The sequence below is a fragment of the Crocodylus siamensis genome, chromosome 4, assembly GCF_052110815.1.
Source record: "Crocodylus siamensis isolate JL-2025a chromosome 4, ASM5211081v1, whole genome shotgun sequence".
Classification (NCBI taxonomy): domain Eukaryota; kingdom Metazoa; phylum Chordata; order Crocodylia; family Crocodylidae; genus Crocodylus; species Crocodylus siamensis.
Genome location: NC_143398.1, coordinates 102,699,824 through 102,715,094, shown reverse-complemented (window position 1 = coordinate 102,715,094; position 15,271 = coordinate 102,699,824). Strand labels below are relative to the sequence as shown.

The 15,271-nt window shown below is 40.8% G+C and overlaps 2 protein-coding genes across 17 annotated transcripts in view; one reads left to right on the top strand and one right to left on the bottom strand.

Annotated features, from left to right (window-relative positions):
- Window positions 1-12,540, top strand: part of TDG (thymine DNA glycosylase) — a 24,655-nt gene extending 12,115 nt beyond the window's left edge. For all 3 annotated transcript variants that reach the window (XM_090043205.1, XM_090043204.1, XM_090043206.1), the window contains exons 3-10: window positions 260-477; window positions 1,223-1,292; window positions 3,351-3,486; window positions 3,569-3,651; window positions 3,732-3,826; window positions 5,877-6,048; window positions 6,388-6,516; window positions 10,047-12,540. In XM_090043205.1, coding sequence (XP_089899331.1) covers window positions 260-477; window positions 1,223-1,292; window positions 3,351-3,486; window positions 3,569-3,651; window positions 3,732-3,826; window positions 5,877-6,048; window positions 6,388-6,516; window positions 10,047-10,186 — 1,043 coding nt within the window. In that variant the 3' untranslated portion in view covers window positions 10,187-12,540. The remainder of the gene's footprint in view (window positions 1-259; window positions 478-1,222; window positions 1,293-3,350; window positions 3,487-3,568; window positions 3,652-3,731; window positions 3,827-5,876; window positions 6,049-6,387; window positions 6,517-10,046) is intronic.
- GLT8D2 (glycosyltransferase 8 domain containing 2) overlaps window positions 1-15,271 on the bottom strand; it is a 59,767-nt gene that overhangs the window by 14,882 nt on the left and 29,614 nt on the right. For 10 of the 14 annotated variants that reach the window (XM_090043215.1, XM_090043208.1, XM_090043216.1 and 7 more), the window contains one exon: window positions 13,770-13,996. The exons of 1 other annotated variant lie outside the window; for it this stretch is intronic. In XM_090043215.1, the coding sequence (XP_089899341.1) occupies window positions 13,824-13,996 (173 nt within the window). In that variant the 3' untranslated portion in view covers window positions 13,770-13,823. Of the gene's footprint in view, window positions 1-6,579; window positions 8,104-8,196; window positions 8,948-13,769; window positions 13,997-14,034; window positions 14,438-15,271 lie in introns of those variants that run through there. 3 more of the 14 variants (XM_090043213.1, XM_090043221.1, XM_090043218.1) reach the window with 3 other exon arrangements.

Here is a 15,271-nt window from a genome sequence, read left to right as displayed (position 1 = left end):
CAAAAAACACATTTTTTTTTTTATTGTGATGTCCAGTAAATTAAGATTCTAATTTGATTTAACTTTTCCTGTCTAGCGCAGACTTAAATTTCCAATTTCACTGTCTGACCAGGGCTAGTGCCCTTTATAGACAGAACTTCTGTTGAGATTTATCTGAAGCCTGTTCTGAAGGGTTATCCTACATCGGTATTTTGAAGATAAGAATAGATTTTGGTAGACCAGTTGAAATGTAGCCAGTTTATTTTGGTTTTTGTTGCAGAAGTTACAAGGAGCAGGAAGAGAAAAAGCAAATCAACTGAGCCCAAAAAGCCTGCTGCCAAGGCAACTAAGTCAGCTAAATCAAAAGGCAAACAAGAAAAGATCACCGATACTTTTAAAGTCAAAAGAAAAGTGGACCGTTTTAACGGGGTATCTGAAGCTGAACTGTTAACCAAGACTCTGCCTGATATTTTGACCTTCAATTTGGACATTGTAATAGTAAGTTATATTCAGTTTTCTTAGTTGTGCATGTTTTGAATAGTCTGTAACTTATTAGCCATGATTTACTGATACTCGTTTGTCATCAGCCAAATGGCATTTTCTTAAATTACATTAACACTGGCGTGTCAAGCTCATATGGCTCCTTGGGGCCAGATGAGTGACATGGGACTGGTCCATGGGCCAGATCAGTCCCACGGACCCCTCTTACACACATTGCCCAATGTTGGATCCAGTGCATACAGCACCCATATGCAGTGCAAGTTATGGATTGGCTGGAATGGGTGCTGAGTGCACCCTGGGCCAGCCAGGGTGGGTGCTGCATGCAGCATACATCCTGGGCTCTGGGTACAAAGGTCAGTCTGATTCATGGCATGTGGATCAACTCATATTCTGGGACCACACTGGGGCTGGGTAATGGTTGCTCTGCAGGCTGTATTTTTGACACCTGTGCAGTAACAGAATTCTAGTTCTTGAAAAATCAAGGGTTTAATTGTGGGGGAAAGTAGAAACTGTTCAGATATGGTCTACTAATACCATTGTTCTAGAGTCTTCAAACTGAGATGTCAGATACATCATTGAAAATTATTTATTGAATTATCATTTTGAATGGCCGCTGGTAGAATTGACAGAAAATGTGTAATGTAACTCTAGTAATTTATTAATAAGCCCATTCTTTTTCCACCTCTGCTATGTTAATGATTATGTTTTTAATCCTTGTTTTCATTAATATTTTGCCCTATAGATTGGCATAAACCCAGGCTTGATGGCAGCCTACAAAGGGCATCATTACCCTGGACCTGGAAATCATTTTTGTAAGTTTTATTTGTTTTATTGGGTTTGCAGAAATCTGTCATAATTTGAGGCACTGTATCATTAGGCCATCTGTATCTTCACTTTTTTTTAACAGTTTTACAGTTATCTAAGAGTGACTTAATGATGAGCACACAGTTTGTTCTGTTACAGTTGTCAATGTAAAAGCCCCAAACCAGAACAAAATCAAGATGGATCAACAGATAGTCCTGGTCGCTATGTACATCATGTTTATAAGTGCAGATAAATAATTACTATATAAACATAATTAGATTGTATAACTGAAAAAACTTACTGGACTTAACCTCAGTGTGGTAGGCCCTGATTCATTAAGACTTTTAGCTATTGCTACATTGAGCCTAACATGCATGTTTACACAAACAGAGTTCAAAAAGAGAAGTTCTGCATCCTGGGACTGGAGATGCATAGGTTCATTTCTATTGGGATTCACACCAACTGTCACACTGGAGAGGGGAGTCCAGCCAATAGGAAGTGTATAAGGTAGCATGTCTGGGACCCCATGTCTCTTTTGATGTTAGGCAGTATTTGTGCTGGTCTGTGCTGTCCAGGCTTGTGCATTACAGCTAGTTTAGGATTCAGTAGCATAAAAACCTCCACATGGGGCGGTGAGCACATAAATTTGCTCCTTGTTGAATGAAGCGTGAGCCTACTGAACTTATTTAATATTCCAAATAGTTTGTGCCTCCACCTCGTGCTTGGCAGTGAACCTGGAAGTAGACCGGAAGTACTTCTGGTCCACTTCCAGGTCTGCCTGGGAGCACGCTGGGAGGCCCTCCTGTAGAGCCCCAGCACTGGAGAAGGTGCAGAGACAGGGCTGCAGTGAACCTGAGGTTGCTCAAGGCCAAATCAGAATTAAAAGTGCTAGTCTTTACATACCATCTGACCCTGAGTGTCAGCCCTGAGCTTTCTCTTATTTTCTTGCTGAGGATTCTTAAGCATTTTTATTCCCTTGAGAATCATACTAGGCACCTTCAAAAGAGTCTCTTTATAATATTTTTTCATATGTAATAATTATGGTTCTTGTACTCTGAAAATATTATTCTCTTATATATTTATGTACCTTATACCTTCCTATGTATATTGGTGTAGTTTCTTTTACATATAAACTGCTGAACTATGTAATTCATTTTCATTGCATCCATAGTACCAGCTGCTGCAATTTCTTAACCTTTCTTTGTTCCAACTCTCATAAGTAAAAAAAATAAGAGTGGGCTGACATTTGGACACCAGTGTAACTTATTCTTCAGGAGTAATGCTGTAGCTGTCAGAGAAAATGGCAGTCCCCCAGGGGATATGGGGCAGCATGCTGTTGGCATAGCCCCTGGGGTAAAGAGCCATGTGCAGTGAGTGGGGGTTCCAGGTACAGCCTGCATTGTTGGGGGGAAGATCTTAAGGAAGTTAAGATCCAGCCCCCGGTTACAACAAAACTGGACAGTCTTGATTCAAGTTATATATAGTAAAAAACAAAAGTATGGCCCAAGTTGTTTGTCAAAAATGTCCTTTCACCAGGAGTCCCATCTAGACTTAAGGGAAGAGAGTCTCCCTTAGTTGCCTAAACAACTTTATTTTTAAAGAATTCTGTCTTTGGCCCCCTATGAAAATCAAAGCATGGAAACTGCGAGAATGCAGTTATACTAGTGGGAATAACCTTACAGTAATACATTGGCAGATGGGCCAGCTTTTCTAGATGCAATCTAGAGACAGGGAACCTGATTGAGATGTCATATTTTCAGCAATTTTCTATCTAGATTAAGTAAAAGCCATGAATATAATGGGCAGCTATAAAATAAATATTTACAGATAGACAATTACCTTAAATAAAAATGAAGTTGGTTAACTTGGAGGCCATCTTTAGCATTCCAGTATTTATATGCCAGTCAGTGTCTTGTTTAAGTAGTGCTTTGACATAGTGTCTGTCATGTTAATATCTCCCTAGAAATAGATGTTTAAATAAAGTGCTGACATTATTGTAGTATTCTGGCAACTGCAAGTGTTTCATAGTGAATGAAAGAATAAAGTTGTAATTTATATCTCCACAGGGAAGTGTCTTTTCATGTCTGGGCTGAGTAAAGAACAATTGAACCATATGGATGACCACACTTTACCACAAAAATACGGTATTGGATTTACAAACATGGTGGAGAGAACAACACCAGGTAGCAAAGACCTCTCCAGGTAGGATAACATAGGATTGAACCATTGTCTAAACAAGCATATGGTCTTAATCGTGAATGATGGTTTTCTCTCTTTTACTTAGCAAAGAGTTTCGGGAAGGAGGGCGAATTTTGATGCAGAAATTGCAAAAATATCAACCTCGCATAGCAGCTTTTAATGGAAAATGTGAGAAACTTGACTTTGAACAATTTATCCTTTATAACAGCTTTCTACCAGATGTATAATCTGTCTCCATTTTGGTCTAGGTATTTATGAAATTTTTAGTAAAGAAGTGTTTGGAGTAAAAGTTAAAAACTTGGAATTTGGATTGCAGCCACACAAGGTCCCTGATACAGAAACAGTAAGTTCCTTCTGCTATACAGATATCGTGGCAATGAACTGAAATACAGAACAGCAGTTTTGTTATTCAAAACTAGTGAAACCAAGTGGAGATGTAACCAAGTTACATCGGTGAAGATTTTGGCCCAAAGTGCAAAGGAATTGAAGGTTTTGTATTTAGATAAAGGTATTAGGCCATCCAAGACAGAAATTTCAGTTCTTAAAAACCTCCCTGGAAAGAAATTTTGTCATCTTCCCAGATAGTGTAGTGCTGTTTTTCAACTGCTTGTGTATGCCTCTAATGGCAATTTCACCTAAATTCTATTTCACTGGTTTGCAGAGTATTCATTTGACTCTGTCACTTTTTTTTTTTAACTTGCTCTAGGCCTTTTGTCAAACCTATTTGAAACTTCTCCTCACTAGGTTGTATTAGGCACCATCTGGCAAAGAAAGGGAACAACAAGTTAGGGCAGCAAGTTAGGGGGAAGAGGGTGGCAAACAGCCAAACATGAAGCCAGCCCAGCTCCACAAGAATCCCAAAGCATGGGGTCTGGGGCAGTCACCCCAACTTGCCCCCCTCCAGAGACGGCCCTGGTGGTGGCCTTGAGCCTCCCAGCCTTGGGAGCACATGGCTCTTCTTCAGGCCTTTGGGGTCTGCTCTCAGGAGCCACATAAGAATGCTTGACTTCAGCTAGGGGGGAGTACTGCCTGTTGTGTGCAGTGGCCTGCAGACAGTTTCCTGACTGCACGGCTGCTGTACTTTCTTCTTGTTGTGCCACTGTAGTCCTTTTTGAGCAGATACTTTCCTCAGTTCTGCCTGGCTCTATATCAGGGGTGGGCAAAATATGGCCTGGATGCAGGATCCGGCCCGCCAGGCCAGTCTATCTGGCCCATGGGGCCCCTAAAAATTTAGAAAATTTTAATATTTATTTGCTCCTAGCTGCCTGTCAAAGATGACAGGAGCCAGGGGCAGTAGGACCCAGAGGAAGCTGGTGGCAGGTCCCAGCAGCAAGGCCTGTCCAGCCCTGCCCCCCCAACCAGAAACCCCTGCCTAGCAGAGACTTCTGGCCTGGGACCATGGGGCTGTTCCTGCTTCCCTGCGCCAGAGGGGGAAATGAGGCCCTCAACAGATTGCTAAAACTCTGTAAGCGGCCCTCCGCCCAAAATAATTGCCCATCCCTGCTCTATATACATCCTGTTGATGAAACCTTCTCATTTCCATGTGGTTATCAGGCAGGTGGTCTCCTTTTACAGCTTGCTTGCTTCTTGGTGGACAACTCCAAGAGACACTCCCTGAGTGATATCTCCTGCGTGGCTTCCTTTGTCAGGGATCAGCAGGCCTCATTCCCAGCAAGTCAAAGCTAAAACCCATGTGGAAGCCTTCACAGTCAGGGTCCTATGTGGAGACAAGTTCCTTTCTCTGGCAGAAGAGGAGTTAGCAGCCATATTAGTGGTGCAGTTTTTCACCCATTGTGGGTTCTTCCTCCTGGGGTTGTTTTGTTTTGCTTTGTACTGTTACCCTACAGCTGCTTTTCTCTTGTCAAATTCAACTGGCAAATTCCTTTGGTCTTCCTTAGTCTTACTGCATCAGCAGTGGAATGTAAGTAGCTAACTAATACATAAGTGGACCCTAACCAACTAGTGTGAGGAAACATACATGGATTTAATCCACAAACTATTCTTAAAATACTTCTTCAATAGACACAATGACTTTGAAATTATGTATGTGATTTGAAAATAAATAACCCCAGATGATGTGTAGCTGGCTTGTTAATTCATAAATACAGCATCTTACTAGGCTAGTGATTTCATTTTTCTGTATCAGTGTTAAATGTTAGTTTCTAGAGCAGCTGGTATAAATTGTCATAGCTCACCCAGCTGAAGACCTACTGCCTTGTCTGGGGTAAGATCCTCAGCTAGTAAAGGGACATGGCATGAGGACTTTCCTATCTGTGAGGCATTACTTAATGTTTGTACAGAGCTATTTAATTAGTAAGTTCTTGATGCTTTAACAGCTTTCTCACGCTTGACGTATCTAATCTAGCCTTTACTGATCTTTGTCTCTTATAAAGCTCTGCTATGTTATGCCATCATCCAGTGCAAGATGTGCCCAGTTTCCTCGTGCACAAGATAAAGTACATTACTATATAAAGCTCAAAGATTTAAGGGATCAGCTGAAAGGCGTTGCACCAAACACAGAGGTGCAGGAAGTGGAGTACACATTTGACTTACAGCTTGCACAAGGTATAGTGGGTTTTTGATAATCCTTTCTTAAAATGTATGTGATAGCCATGTCATCATATTTGGTATAATATATAACAGCAACCGGTATTAATCAAAATAGATGCAAAAAAGATGTATACTTAATTAAGGAGATTTATTTCAGCTGACCCAAACCAGATGGTGTAGAATTACTTTTTTTTTCTTGAAACCCTAATTGTATTTATTTTTCTAAGAGGTGAAATGACTGCAAAGTAAAAGATACATGTATTATTTTGCTGTGTGGTTGTCTGACAAAATGATCATGGCTTGCTTTTATTCTGAACATTAACAGGTTGAATCCTTTTTTTTTTGTTTCTCCAGAGGATGCTAAAAAGATGGCAGTTAAGGAAGAAAAATATGATCCAGGATATGAAGCAGCATATGGAGGTGCTTATAGTGATGGAACAGTCCATGAGAGTGAACAGTGCAACTTCTCTTCAGATGGAACTGGTAAAAAATTGTGTTTGTAACTTTTAATCCATACATTCTTAAATTTGAATATATTCTAGGTTTCCTACCCTTCTAGGCAGCTTCCATAGCTGATTTTTCTAAGGCTTTGCAGTACAACAGTATTTAGGGGCATACATCAGGGCTTGGGGGAGCATCTATTCACCAAGGTCCCCCAGGGGAGGACAAGAAATAGTGGGCACAAGGTGACTGAAGACTGCTTCAGGCTAGATGTAAGGAAAAACTTATTTACAAGTCGAGTGCCCAGGGTTTGGAACAGGCCCTCCCCAGAGGTGGTATAGTCATCCATCCTGGCAATCTTCAAAAAACAGCTTTTGTCGTTTACTTGGATTTTAGGAAGGCCTTCGATACCGTATCTCATCCCATTCCCATAAATAAATGAAGACACTGACTTGGATAATTACACAGTCCGTTGGGTGGCACATTGGCTTGGGGGTCGCACCCAGAGAGTGGTAGTGGATGGGCTGGTATCGACCTAGAAGGATGTGGGCAGTGGGGTACCATAGGGGTTGGTCCTTGGACCTGTACTCTTTAGTGTCTTCATGACTTGGATGTGGGCATTGAGTGTACTCTGTCCAAGTTTGTGGATGATACTAAATTGCGGGGTGAAGTGAACACACTGGAGGGTAAGGAACAATTGCAGGCAGACCTGGACAGGTTGGAAAAGTTGGCAGAACACAATCAATGCAGTTCAACAAGGAAAAGTGCAGAGTGCTGCACCCAGGGAGTAAAAATATCCAGCACACCTACTCGCTGAGAAATGACCCTCTCATCAGCACAGAAGTGACCCAGAAAGAGATCTCAGAGTCATAGTGGACTCCAAGATGAACATGAATCATCAGTGTGACAAAATCATCAGCAAAGCTAACTGCAATTTATTTTGCATCAGCAGATGCATGACAAATTAAACCAAGGAGGTGATACTTCCCCTCTATGTGGTATTGGTCAGACTGCAGTTAAGAGTACTGCATCCAGTTTTGGGCGCCATACCTTAAGAAGGGTGTGGATAACCTCAACAGGGTCCAGAGGAGAGCCACTGATATGGTTAAGGGTTTGCAGGCCAAGCCCTATAAGGAAAGACTGAGGGACCTGGACCTCTTCCACCTCCTCAAGCTGAGAGGTGATTTTGTTGCTGCCTACAAATTAATTGTGTGGGGGCAATCCAAGGAACTGGAGATGCTCTGTTCACCAGGGCACCTCTTGGGGTAACAAGGAACAATGGTCAAAAAATTAAAAAGAGCAGATTTAGGCTAGATATCAGGAAGAACTTCTTTATGGTAAGGGTGGCCAGAATTTGGAATGGGCTCCAAAGGAAGGTGGTGCTCTCTCCTATCTTGGGGGTCTTTAAGAGAGGGCTCGATAGACATCTGGCTAGGATCATCTAACCCCAGTGCTCTTTCCTGCCCAGGGCAGGGGGTCAGACTTGATGATCTGTTGAGGTCCCCTAACATCTATGAATCTTGACGCCCATCTTGCTGTGGTCATTTGATTCCAGTAGTCTTTTGTGCCCATGTGTGGGGTAGAGGGCTGAACCTGATGGTCTGTAAGGTCCCTTCCAGCCTGTAACAACTGTGAAACAATGAAATTGTTAAATATGTGATGTAGGCTTGCCATTGGCACCTCCTGTTTTATTTGTTGGGGAGGAAGGGAGACACATTTTCTTGGGCGCTGATTTGTTTTTAAGTAAAATAGATTTTTGGCGACTTCAAACACCTTTCCCAAGACTTTAAGGAAGATTAAACAAGTTGATTATGTAAAATAACTATAACAATTTCACAAGTAAAATATTGAATTAACCTGTTATCTTTATACTCCTTTTTTATCTAAAAATTATAGTGCTTTTCATAAGAAAAAGAACTATAACATAAAAATGAAGGTAGCAACTAAGTATAGTTGACAAGTGAGTGGTAAAACACACGATAAGAAATTGACAGAGCTCAGATCATCTAGTTATATTAATGTTGGCTAAGGTGAATGTATTAAAATGTATTGTACCGTAGTATTTTGCTGTAGTATCAGAGGTGGATGTTATACTCAAATAATTCTTCTCAGATTGATCAATTTGAAAGCTAATACAAAAGCTGAATTGTATTACTGCAATGATGGGAACAGAGTTAATAATGTTAATTTTAATCAGGCAGAAGATAGGGCAAGGTGGCATCTTAAAGAGTAACTGATACAGAGAAATATGAGCTTTGATAGGCAACAATCTACCAAATATTGCTAGATGCTATGAAAGGACGAAAGTGAGTACGAGGAAACCAAAAAAAAAACCCTGTGCAGAACATTTAAAATAGCCCATTTAATATTATTCAGGAAGACTTGATCTTTGATATTCTCTAGTTTTTGAGTGCATACTTGACTTGAGTTTCTTAGTAGCTCCATCCTAGGTCAATACACTTGTCTTGCAGACCTTTGACAGAAAACACACTTTCAGCCCCATGGGAGTGTAAGGAAAATTATAAACAATAGAACAAGGGATGAGTGAAAGAAAAGATAAAATTGGAACTTGGATTCTCACAGAAGAATTAATCCATAATTGGGAGTTCTAATTTACAGTTTATACCAAGGATGCTCAACCTCCAGCCCATGGCCAAATCTGGCCCAGAGAGCATCTGGCTCATGGGGTTCCCCACAAGTCAAGAAATTTTGATGGCAGGGGAGCAGTGGCAAGCAATACTGCTACCTCTCCTCTGCTGCCAAATTCCCAAGCCCTCGGGGAACAGATTGGAGCCAGACACCTCCTCCCCTAAGCTGTATCAGACCTGAGCCATGCCTCCTCCTCCCCCTCTTGTGGCCAGATTCGGGCCTGGCCACACCCCCATCCCCCATATTTGGATCAGAACTGGGCCACACCCCTTTCCCCCCCATGCAGCCAGGTCAGGGCTAGGCTACAGCTCGGTTCAGCACCACTGCTGTAAGCCACCAATCAAGATAGCACCATAAGTTACAATTAAGGAACTGGCACAAAAATGGGAAAAGAACAATGATTGCAGAGTTTCCTCAAAGGTCTCTCAAAATTCATTTCCTCTTGTCACTTTCTTACATACATTGCAGCCTTTATACCTTCCTTCTGAAACTGTTCATGCTCTCTGAAATTCATTTCTTATTCCCTTATACTAAGAACATAGTGGATTTGGGATGGTTATGCTACTTCCAAACAAAAAATTAGAGAATTTTAAATGTATTTAATCGTTGTTTGTTACTTCATTAGCAATGAACTTACCAGCTTCCACTAAGACTTAGGCCATTATGTTTTGATCTCCAGCCCCTACCTTGCCCCATCCCCAACATTTTTATATTTTTAAGAAGTTAACATGAACTAAAGCTAATACAAAATAACACTGAAAATAAGGAAACACAAACTAGAAACAAATACGTCAGGCTGTGGTGCAGAATAGAGAAAGTTGGATAATGGAGGGGAAAATTGCTTGGAAAATACCAGGGTTTTGGGGGGCGTTTATTTCCATGTAGCCATCATCTGACCAAATATTGATACTTTTGTTTTCCAGCATCAAGCAATCCAGAGTACAGTGGAGGTTCATGCTTTGGTGATGTTCCTAATGGACAGTGGATGACACAGTCCTTTACGGACCAGATTCCAGAATTCAATAACAGCAGGGCACAAGAGCTAGAAGGAAGCAGTGTATAAAAGCTGCTTCTGCAGCGTATGCATAAATGCTGCAGTTTTAATGCAGTTAACAAAAGTGGTACCTCAGTTCTGTAACTGAAGCATTTTAATAGTATTTTACCTCTCTTAGATATTTTATTGTAGTCCAAACCAATTGTGTGGTAGATTTAATCTTATGAACTAGGTAATTTTAAGGAAAAGTCCAACTTAAAAAAAAAAAGTAGCCCTTTTTTGTATATGAGTTTTATATTTAACATGCACCATTTCTTGCAGTTTTTGACAAACTGCTTTCTCATGTATGAAGACTGGTTTTTATTTGGGGGTTAACTTTCTTCTGTGATTTTTAATGTAGCGATCTGCAGAGTTATAGTTTTTACTGACTCCTTAATAAGTTTGGATATTTCATAATCCTTTTACACCCAGAGAGGGGAAAATGAAAATGTAGCCCTGCTCTCACAAGGAGCAAGGCTTTAAAAGTCAATGTAGTTATACAAAGTGTGCATTGTCAAGGTCTGCCTTCACTTCGCTGCCATAGGTGAGAGAGTCCACTTTGCTGCTATTAGTAGCTGATTTGTTTTCTGAGCTAGGATGGATTCCCATCTCCATTCGGCTTGTTGGCCATCTAGACCACAGGTCAGCAATGTTTTAGAGTGGAAGCCCACTTTAATAGAGCTTTGCTCCTGGCACAGACCACTTCCGCTGGCCTCTGCCATTGCTACCACTCCCTCCCACAGTGTTGCTGCCACTGCTCCCCCCAACCATACAGCTGCTGTGCAGGCAAAGCTCCCTTCCACTGAAAAGCCACAAGTTCTCCTGGCTCTGTGGACTGGATAAAATGGCTGTAGGTTGCCAACTCCTGACCTAGAGCTCTTAGCTATCCAATTTGTGGGATGGAGTGAGAGTGAAGGAGAAGCCAGTGTGTTGAGCAGGAACACAGTTTGAATTGCTGTAGTACAGCTGACTTAAGATGAGGCCTGTTTAGGATCCCTTTCATTCCCTTGAGCCCCCTCTGAAAAATACAAGGTGGAAGCTTTTGAGCTTTGCAGACTCTAACACTCTAATTTTCATGTTTTGCTGGTCTCCAACATGCCATTTGGCCTACACCAAGTAGCTCTAGAACTGAATGGAGAAATGGAATCCCTTGAAACTGGCTACCTTTGCAGGAAATGGGGAGGCTATGCTCCTAGCTAAATGCAGGAACAGTCGCTTATTTGTATCAGTCACCAAAAGGGAAAACTAGACTGAAGCTGAAAGATTAGGGATAATTGATACGGCTCAGTTCCCTTTCCTCTGTGCCTCTAAGTGTAGGGGGATTTTTCTGTTTGCTTCCTTCAGGAATAATGATATACTGAGGTTAAAACCGTGGGCAGCTAATCTATGAAAACAAAATCAACCCTGGAAAGTAAGGACCTCTTCTTAAGAACTTGCTAAAATAGTGCATGTGTCTCTGTGTACACTTTGTTTATGTGGCCAACGTTTAGGGCGTGTGGAGGAAATGAATTTCCATGCTTGTGCCTAATATCACCGTCTTTCCCTCTCTTTTATAGAGGTGAATTGGGGGAAAAAAGCAATAAGTTGATCAAAGCATTAATGTTTTGATTATCTTATAAGAGCAGGTGCTTTATATACTTGAAATGTACACAGATGGTATTTCTGTAATCTGAACTAATTAGAGATTACACCACCAGGTTTGTTTTTTCTTTCATCTTCTCACATGCTTCAGCAGTTTTTTCATCAGAGATTGAATGGACGCATTCAGTGTAGATCCTAAACCTACTGTAATGCTTTTGGATCCCACACACTGCCAGCTTCCTGTGAGGCAGGCATGCTATTTACAGTTTTCTTCCCAAATTGTGTGGCTTAATCGTAGAGTTTCTTAAATCAAGACAATGTGCATTATGGCTCTGATCATGCTTATTGGCTCCCGCATAAAGCTGTTCGTTATATTGTCAAAGATATGTAGGAATCATTCATTTGTTATTTAAAATGTACTGTATCATGTGTCACTGTTTACATGGACGTTTTCCTGCTGGTGCTCAGAGTATCTTGCATCAGGGATTTGTTACAATTCAATTTATTTTTCAACAAAACTCTGGAAAGCATGTAACTACCATTGCTGAAAAAGTAATGTGATAGTACATAACTACTGTAAAGATGGCTTCTTAATTTGAAAGTCTATTCTTTGACAGGCACCTACTGCATTATGTAGGTATAAAGTATAGTTAAACATACAAAGACAATTACATTAAATATTGCAAGTGATGTGCGTGTATTCTCTCAGAACTGGTGCTCTTTCATTACATTTAATATGGAGGTTTTTAAACTGTCTTAAAATCTACAAATGTTTCACAATAAAATCAGGAATTGTATTGGAATCAGATGTGTTATTCTGGTTAAATGTGATATTTGCCAATCTGCTAATAATAGGATAAGAATATATTATAATACATGCAAATAATGACTGAATTGCTTCACTGTAGTCTCTTGAAAGAGAGGCAGTAGATTACAAAATGGCTGCACTGAGTAAAAACTATACCTAGGGACCTACCAAATACACGATTTCATGGAAATTGTGTAATTGGCAGTCTCCTGTGAAAAAGCATGGGGAACTGGCTATGTTCAAAAAGCTGTCTCCTAGAAGGGCAGAGGAAGGAAGCAAAAAAAAAAAAAAAGGCAGACTGCCTGTCTCCTGAAGCGGGGGAGGTGGGGGGAGAGAGAGGAAAAGTTCCCATCTCTCAGTCTCCAGAAGGGGAGGGGGGGAGCAGGAAAAGCCTGCCAAAAGACCCCTTCTCCTGAAGGGAGGGGCAGGATGACAGCTGCAGTGGAGCAAATTGGAGGTTGAGTCCCTGACATCAGCTCAGTCTAGCAGCCAGTCAGGTTGGGAAAGGGTCAGCCTTGTTTAGTCAGCAATTATCGTCCTTTGCCCCTTGAAGAGGGTGATAATTACTGAATTAACAAGTGAGACGGCTCCAGCTAGGGCTTTCAATCAATGCCTGGGAGGGGTGGAACTTGCAGCACCCCTCAGCCAATCAGATGCGATGGGGGTGCTGCTTTGCTCCACCTTCAAAATGGCAGTCCTGGTCATGATATGGCCGTGAAACTGGGGGGGCCCGGCCATGTTACAGCCATGTCATAGGCTACCAGGGCCCATGAATTTGGTAGGTCCCTAACTATACCTTTGGAAATGTTTCATTAATTTTCATGTAGCGATGATTAAAAATAGATTACAAAGCTACAATGATTTTGTATTCTAACATTGCAAAGTACTTCTGGTGTAGATTTTCTGTCAGCAAGATAAGATGGTAGGAGACATTGCATTAACATTTATTTTGGTTAGTAGCAAGTTTCATCTTTGTAAATACCTTATAAAAGTGTTTTCATTATCAAGTTTCCCTTATTTGAAATTCAAGCTAATCCTGAATTTTCCCTCTCCACAGGCGCAGTTAGGCAAACTTCATCGTATGGGAGTCCTTAACAAATATTCGTGGTTAATTTTGTAAAAGCAGTTGCACAACACAGTTTTGCTCAATAGCTGTTTCACAGTAGAAAGAGGGAAGATAGTTATTACAAACTGTGGTGTATAAATAGAAAGATTAATTAGATCTTGCTGGAAACGTATTTTATTTTTTAAAGATAAACATTTACATATATATCAGTATCAGCTATCGGGACGAATCAGTTTGAACTTTCCTGAAGGGTCAGGGATAAACCACTTTTCCCACAGGTCAGTGTGAACACTTGGATAGTCCCAAGGTTTATATCTTCCGTTCCAGTGAAGTAATTTAGCATCTTGAAGAAAATGCTCCGAATATCGGGTATCAGGACTCCAGCCTGCACAGTTTATAAAAATAAATAAATCTAGCTTTTATGGATGCATACTGTTGCCAGAAGATGCTATGCAAGGGAAAAAAAATCGAAACTTCTAATGAAAAGTGAGTCTGTATACTAGTGTTTGTTGGATAGAATGGCCTATTTTGTAAGAACGATGATGATTTTTGATGGACATTTTTGTTCTGCTCATTCTCATCTGCTTTTACCACATGTTCTTTGATAACAGCAGCCTTTGCCTTGTTCTAATAATTTATTGTGTCATAATTGAAGTCATAAGGAACCTCAGTTGCCTAATTTAATAGATTCCCTTGTTTACATTTTTTTTTAAATAACTAAGTCATCATCCCTTTGTCCTGTTGAATGCTGTCATCCACTGAAGGCTGATGGTATCTTCAAATCTCCTCTGGCTGTATTGAAACCTTTTACTTTTTCGATCCTGGACTAGTGAAAATGGTAGTGATAAATAAGTAAAATAACTTGCTTCTTCTCAATAGTTATTTTTCCCTTTATACTGAATGTACCCAGTTTTCTTTTGAGCAGTTGTCCATATGCACATTCCATGGTTAGTGCTCAGACATGTCTTAGAAATGTGCCACACTTGAACTTAAAGATATTTGCCTAGCAATAAGCACAAAGTATGAAAGCATCTAGCCTACCCTCATGCTTTTCATTAGGAGCAGACTATGCATCTCATGCTCTTCAGCTCCCCTCAAGTGTCTTCTGGCTTAAGATGGAGTGCTCTGCTGTCGTAAACTAGTTTTTTCTTCCTAGCTCCACGCTGTTTGTTATTAACCTAGTTAATTCTCCACTAAGTATCTTTTTTTTTAGTTAGAATTCCTTTTGGTTTGTGTTGCCTGATGGCAGTTTTTTGCTTTATAGATATAGATACATATGACCATGGTACATATGGTAGGAGGAGAGGTACAGGGGACAGATTAAGCGGTGTCCTTTCTCTGACAGGGCTTGAACAACTTCAAGTGCCTCTGTTCTCTGGGTGAATCCAGCATATATGCTCCATGAGCAAACCCTTTATTTCCAAGACCTGAAAGGACAGGGAGGTAAGGCTTCAGGTTTACGTTCTTAGTCCAGCCTTACTTTTCAGGTCAAAGATTCTGTCCTCTACAACATTCTTTTGGACTGAGGCTTTTCCAAGATCAGTATTTGCCTTTCTCATGCCATAAACATAAAGCTACTGTATACTTGTCCACAAGCTCCTTTGATACCCAGAGTACTGGATGAAGCCAAGCAAGACTTGCTGATCTGCCTCTACTAGTC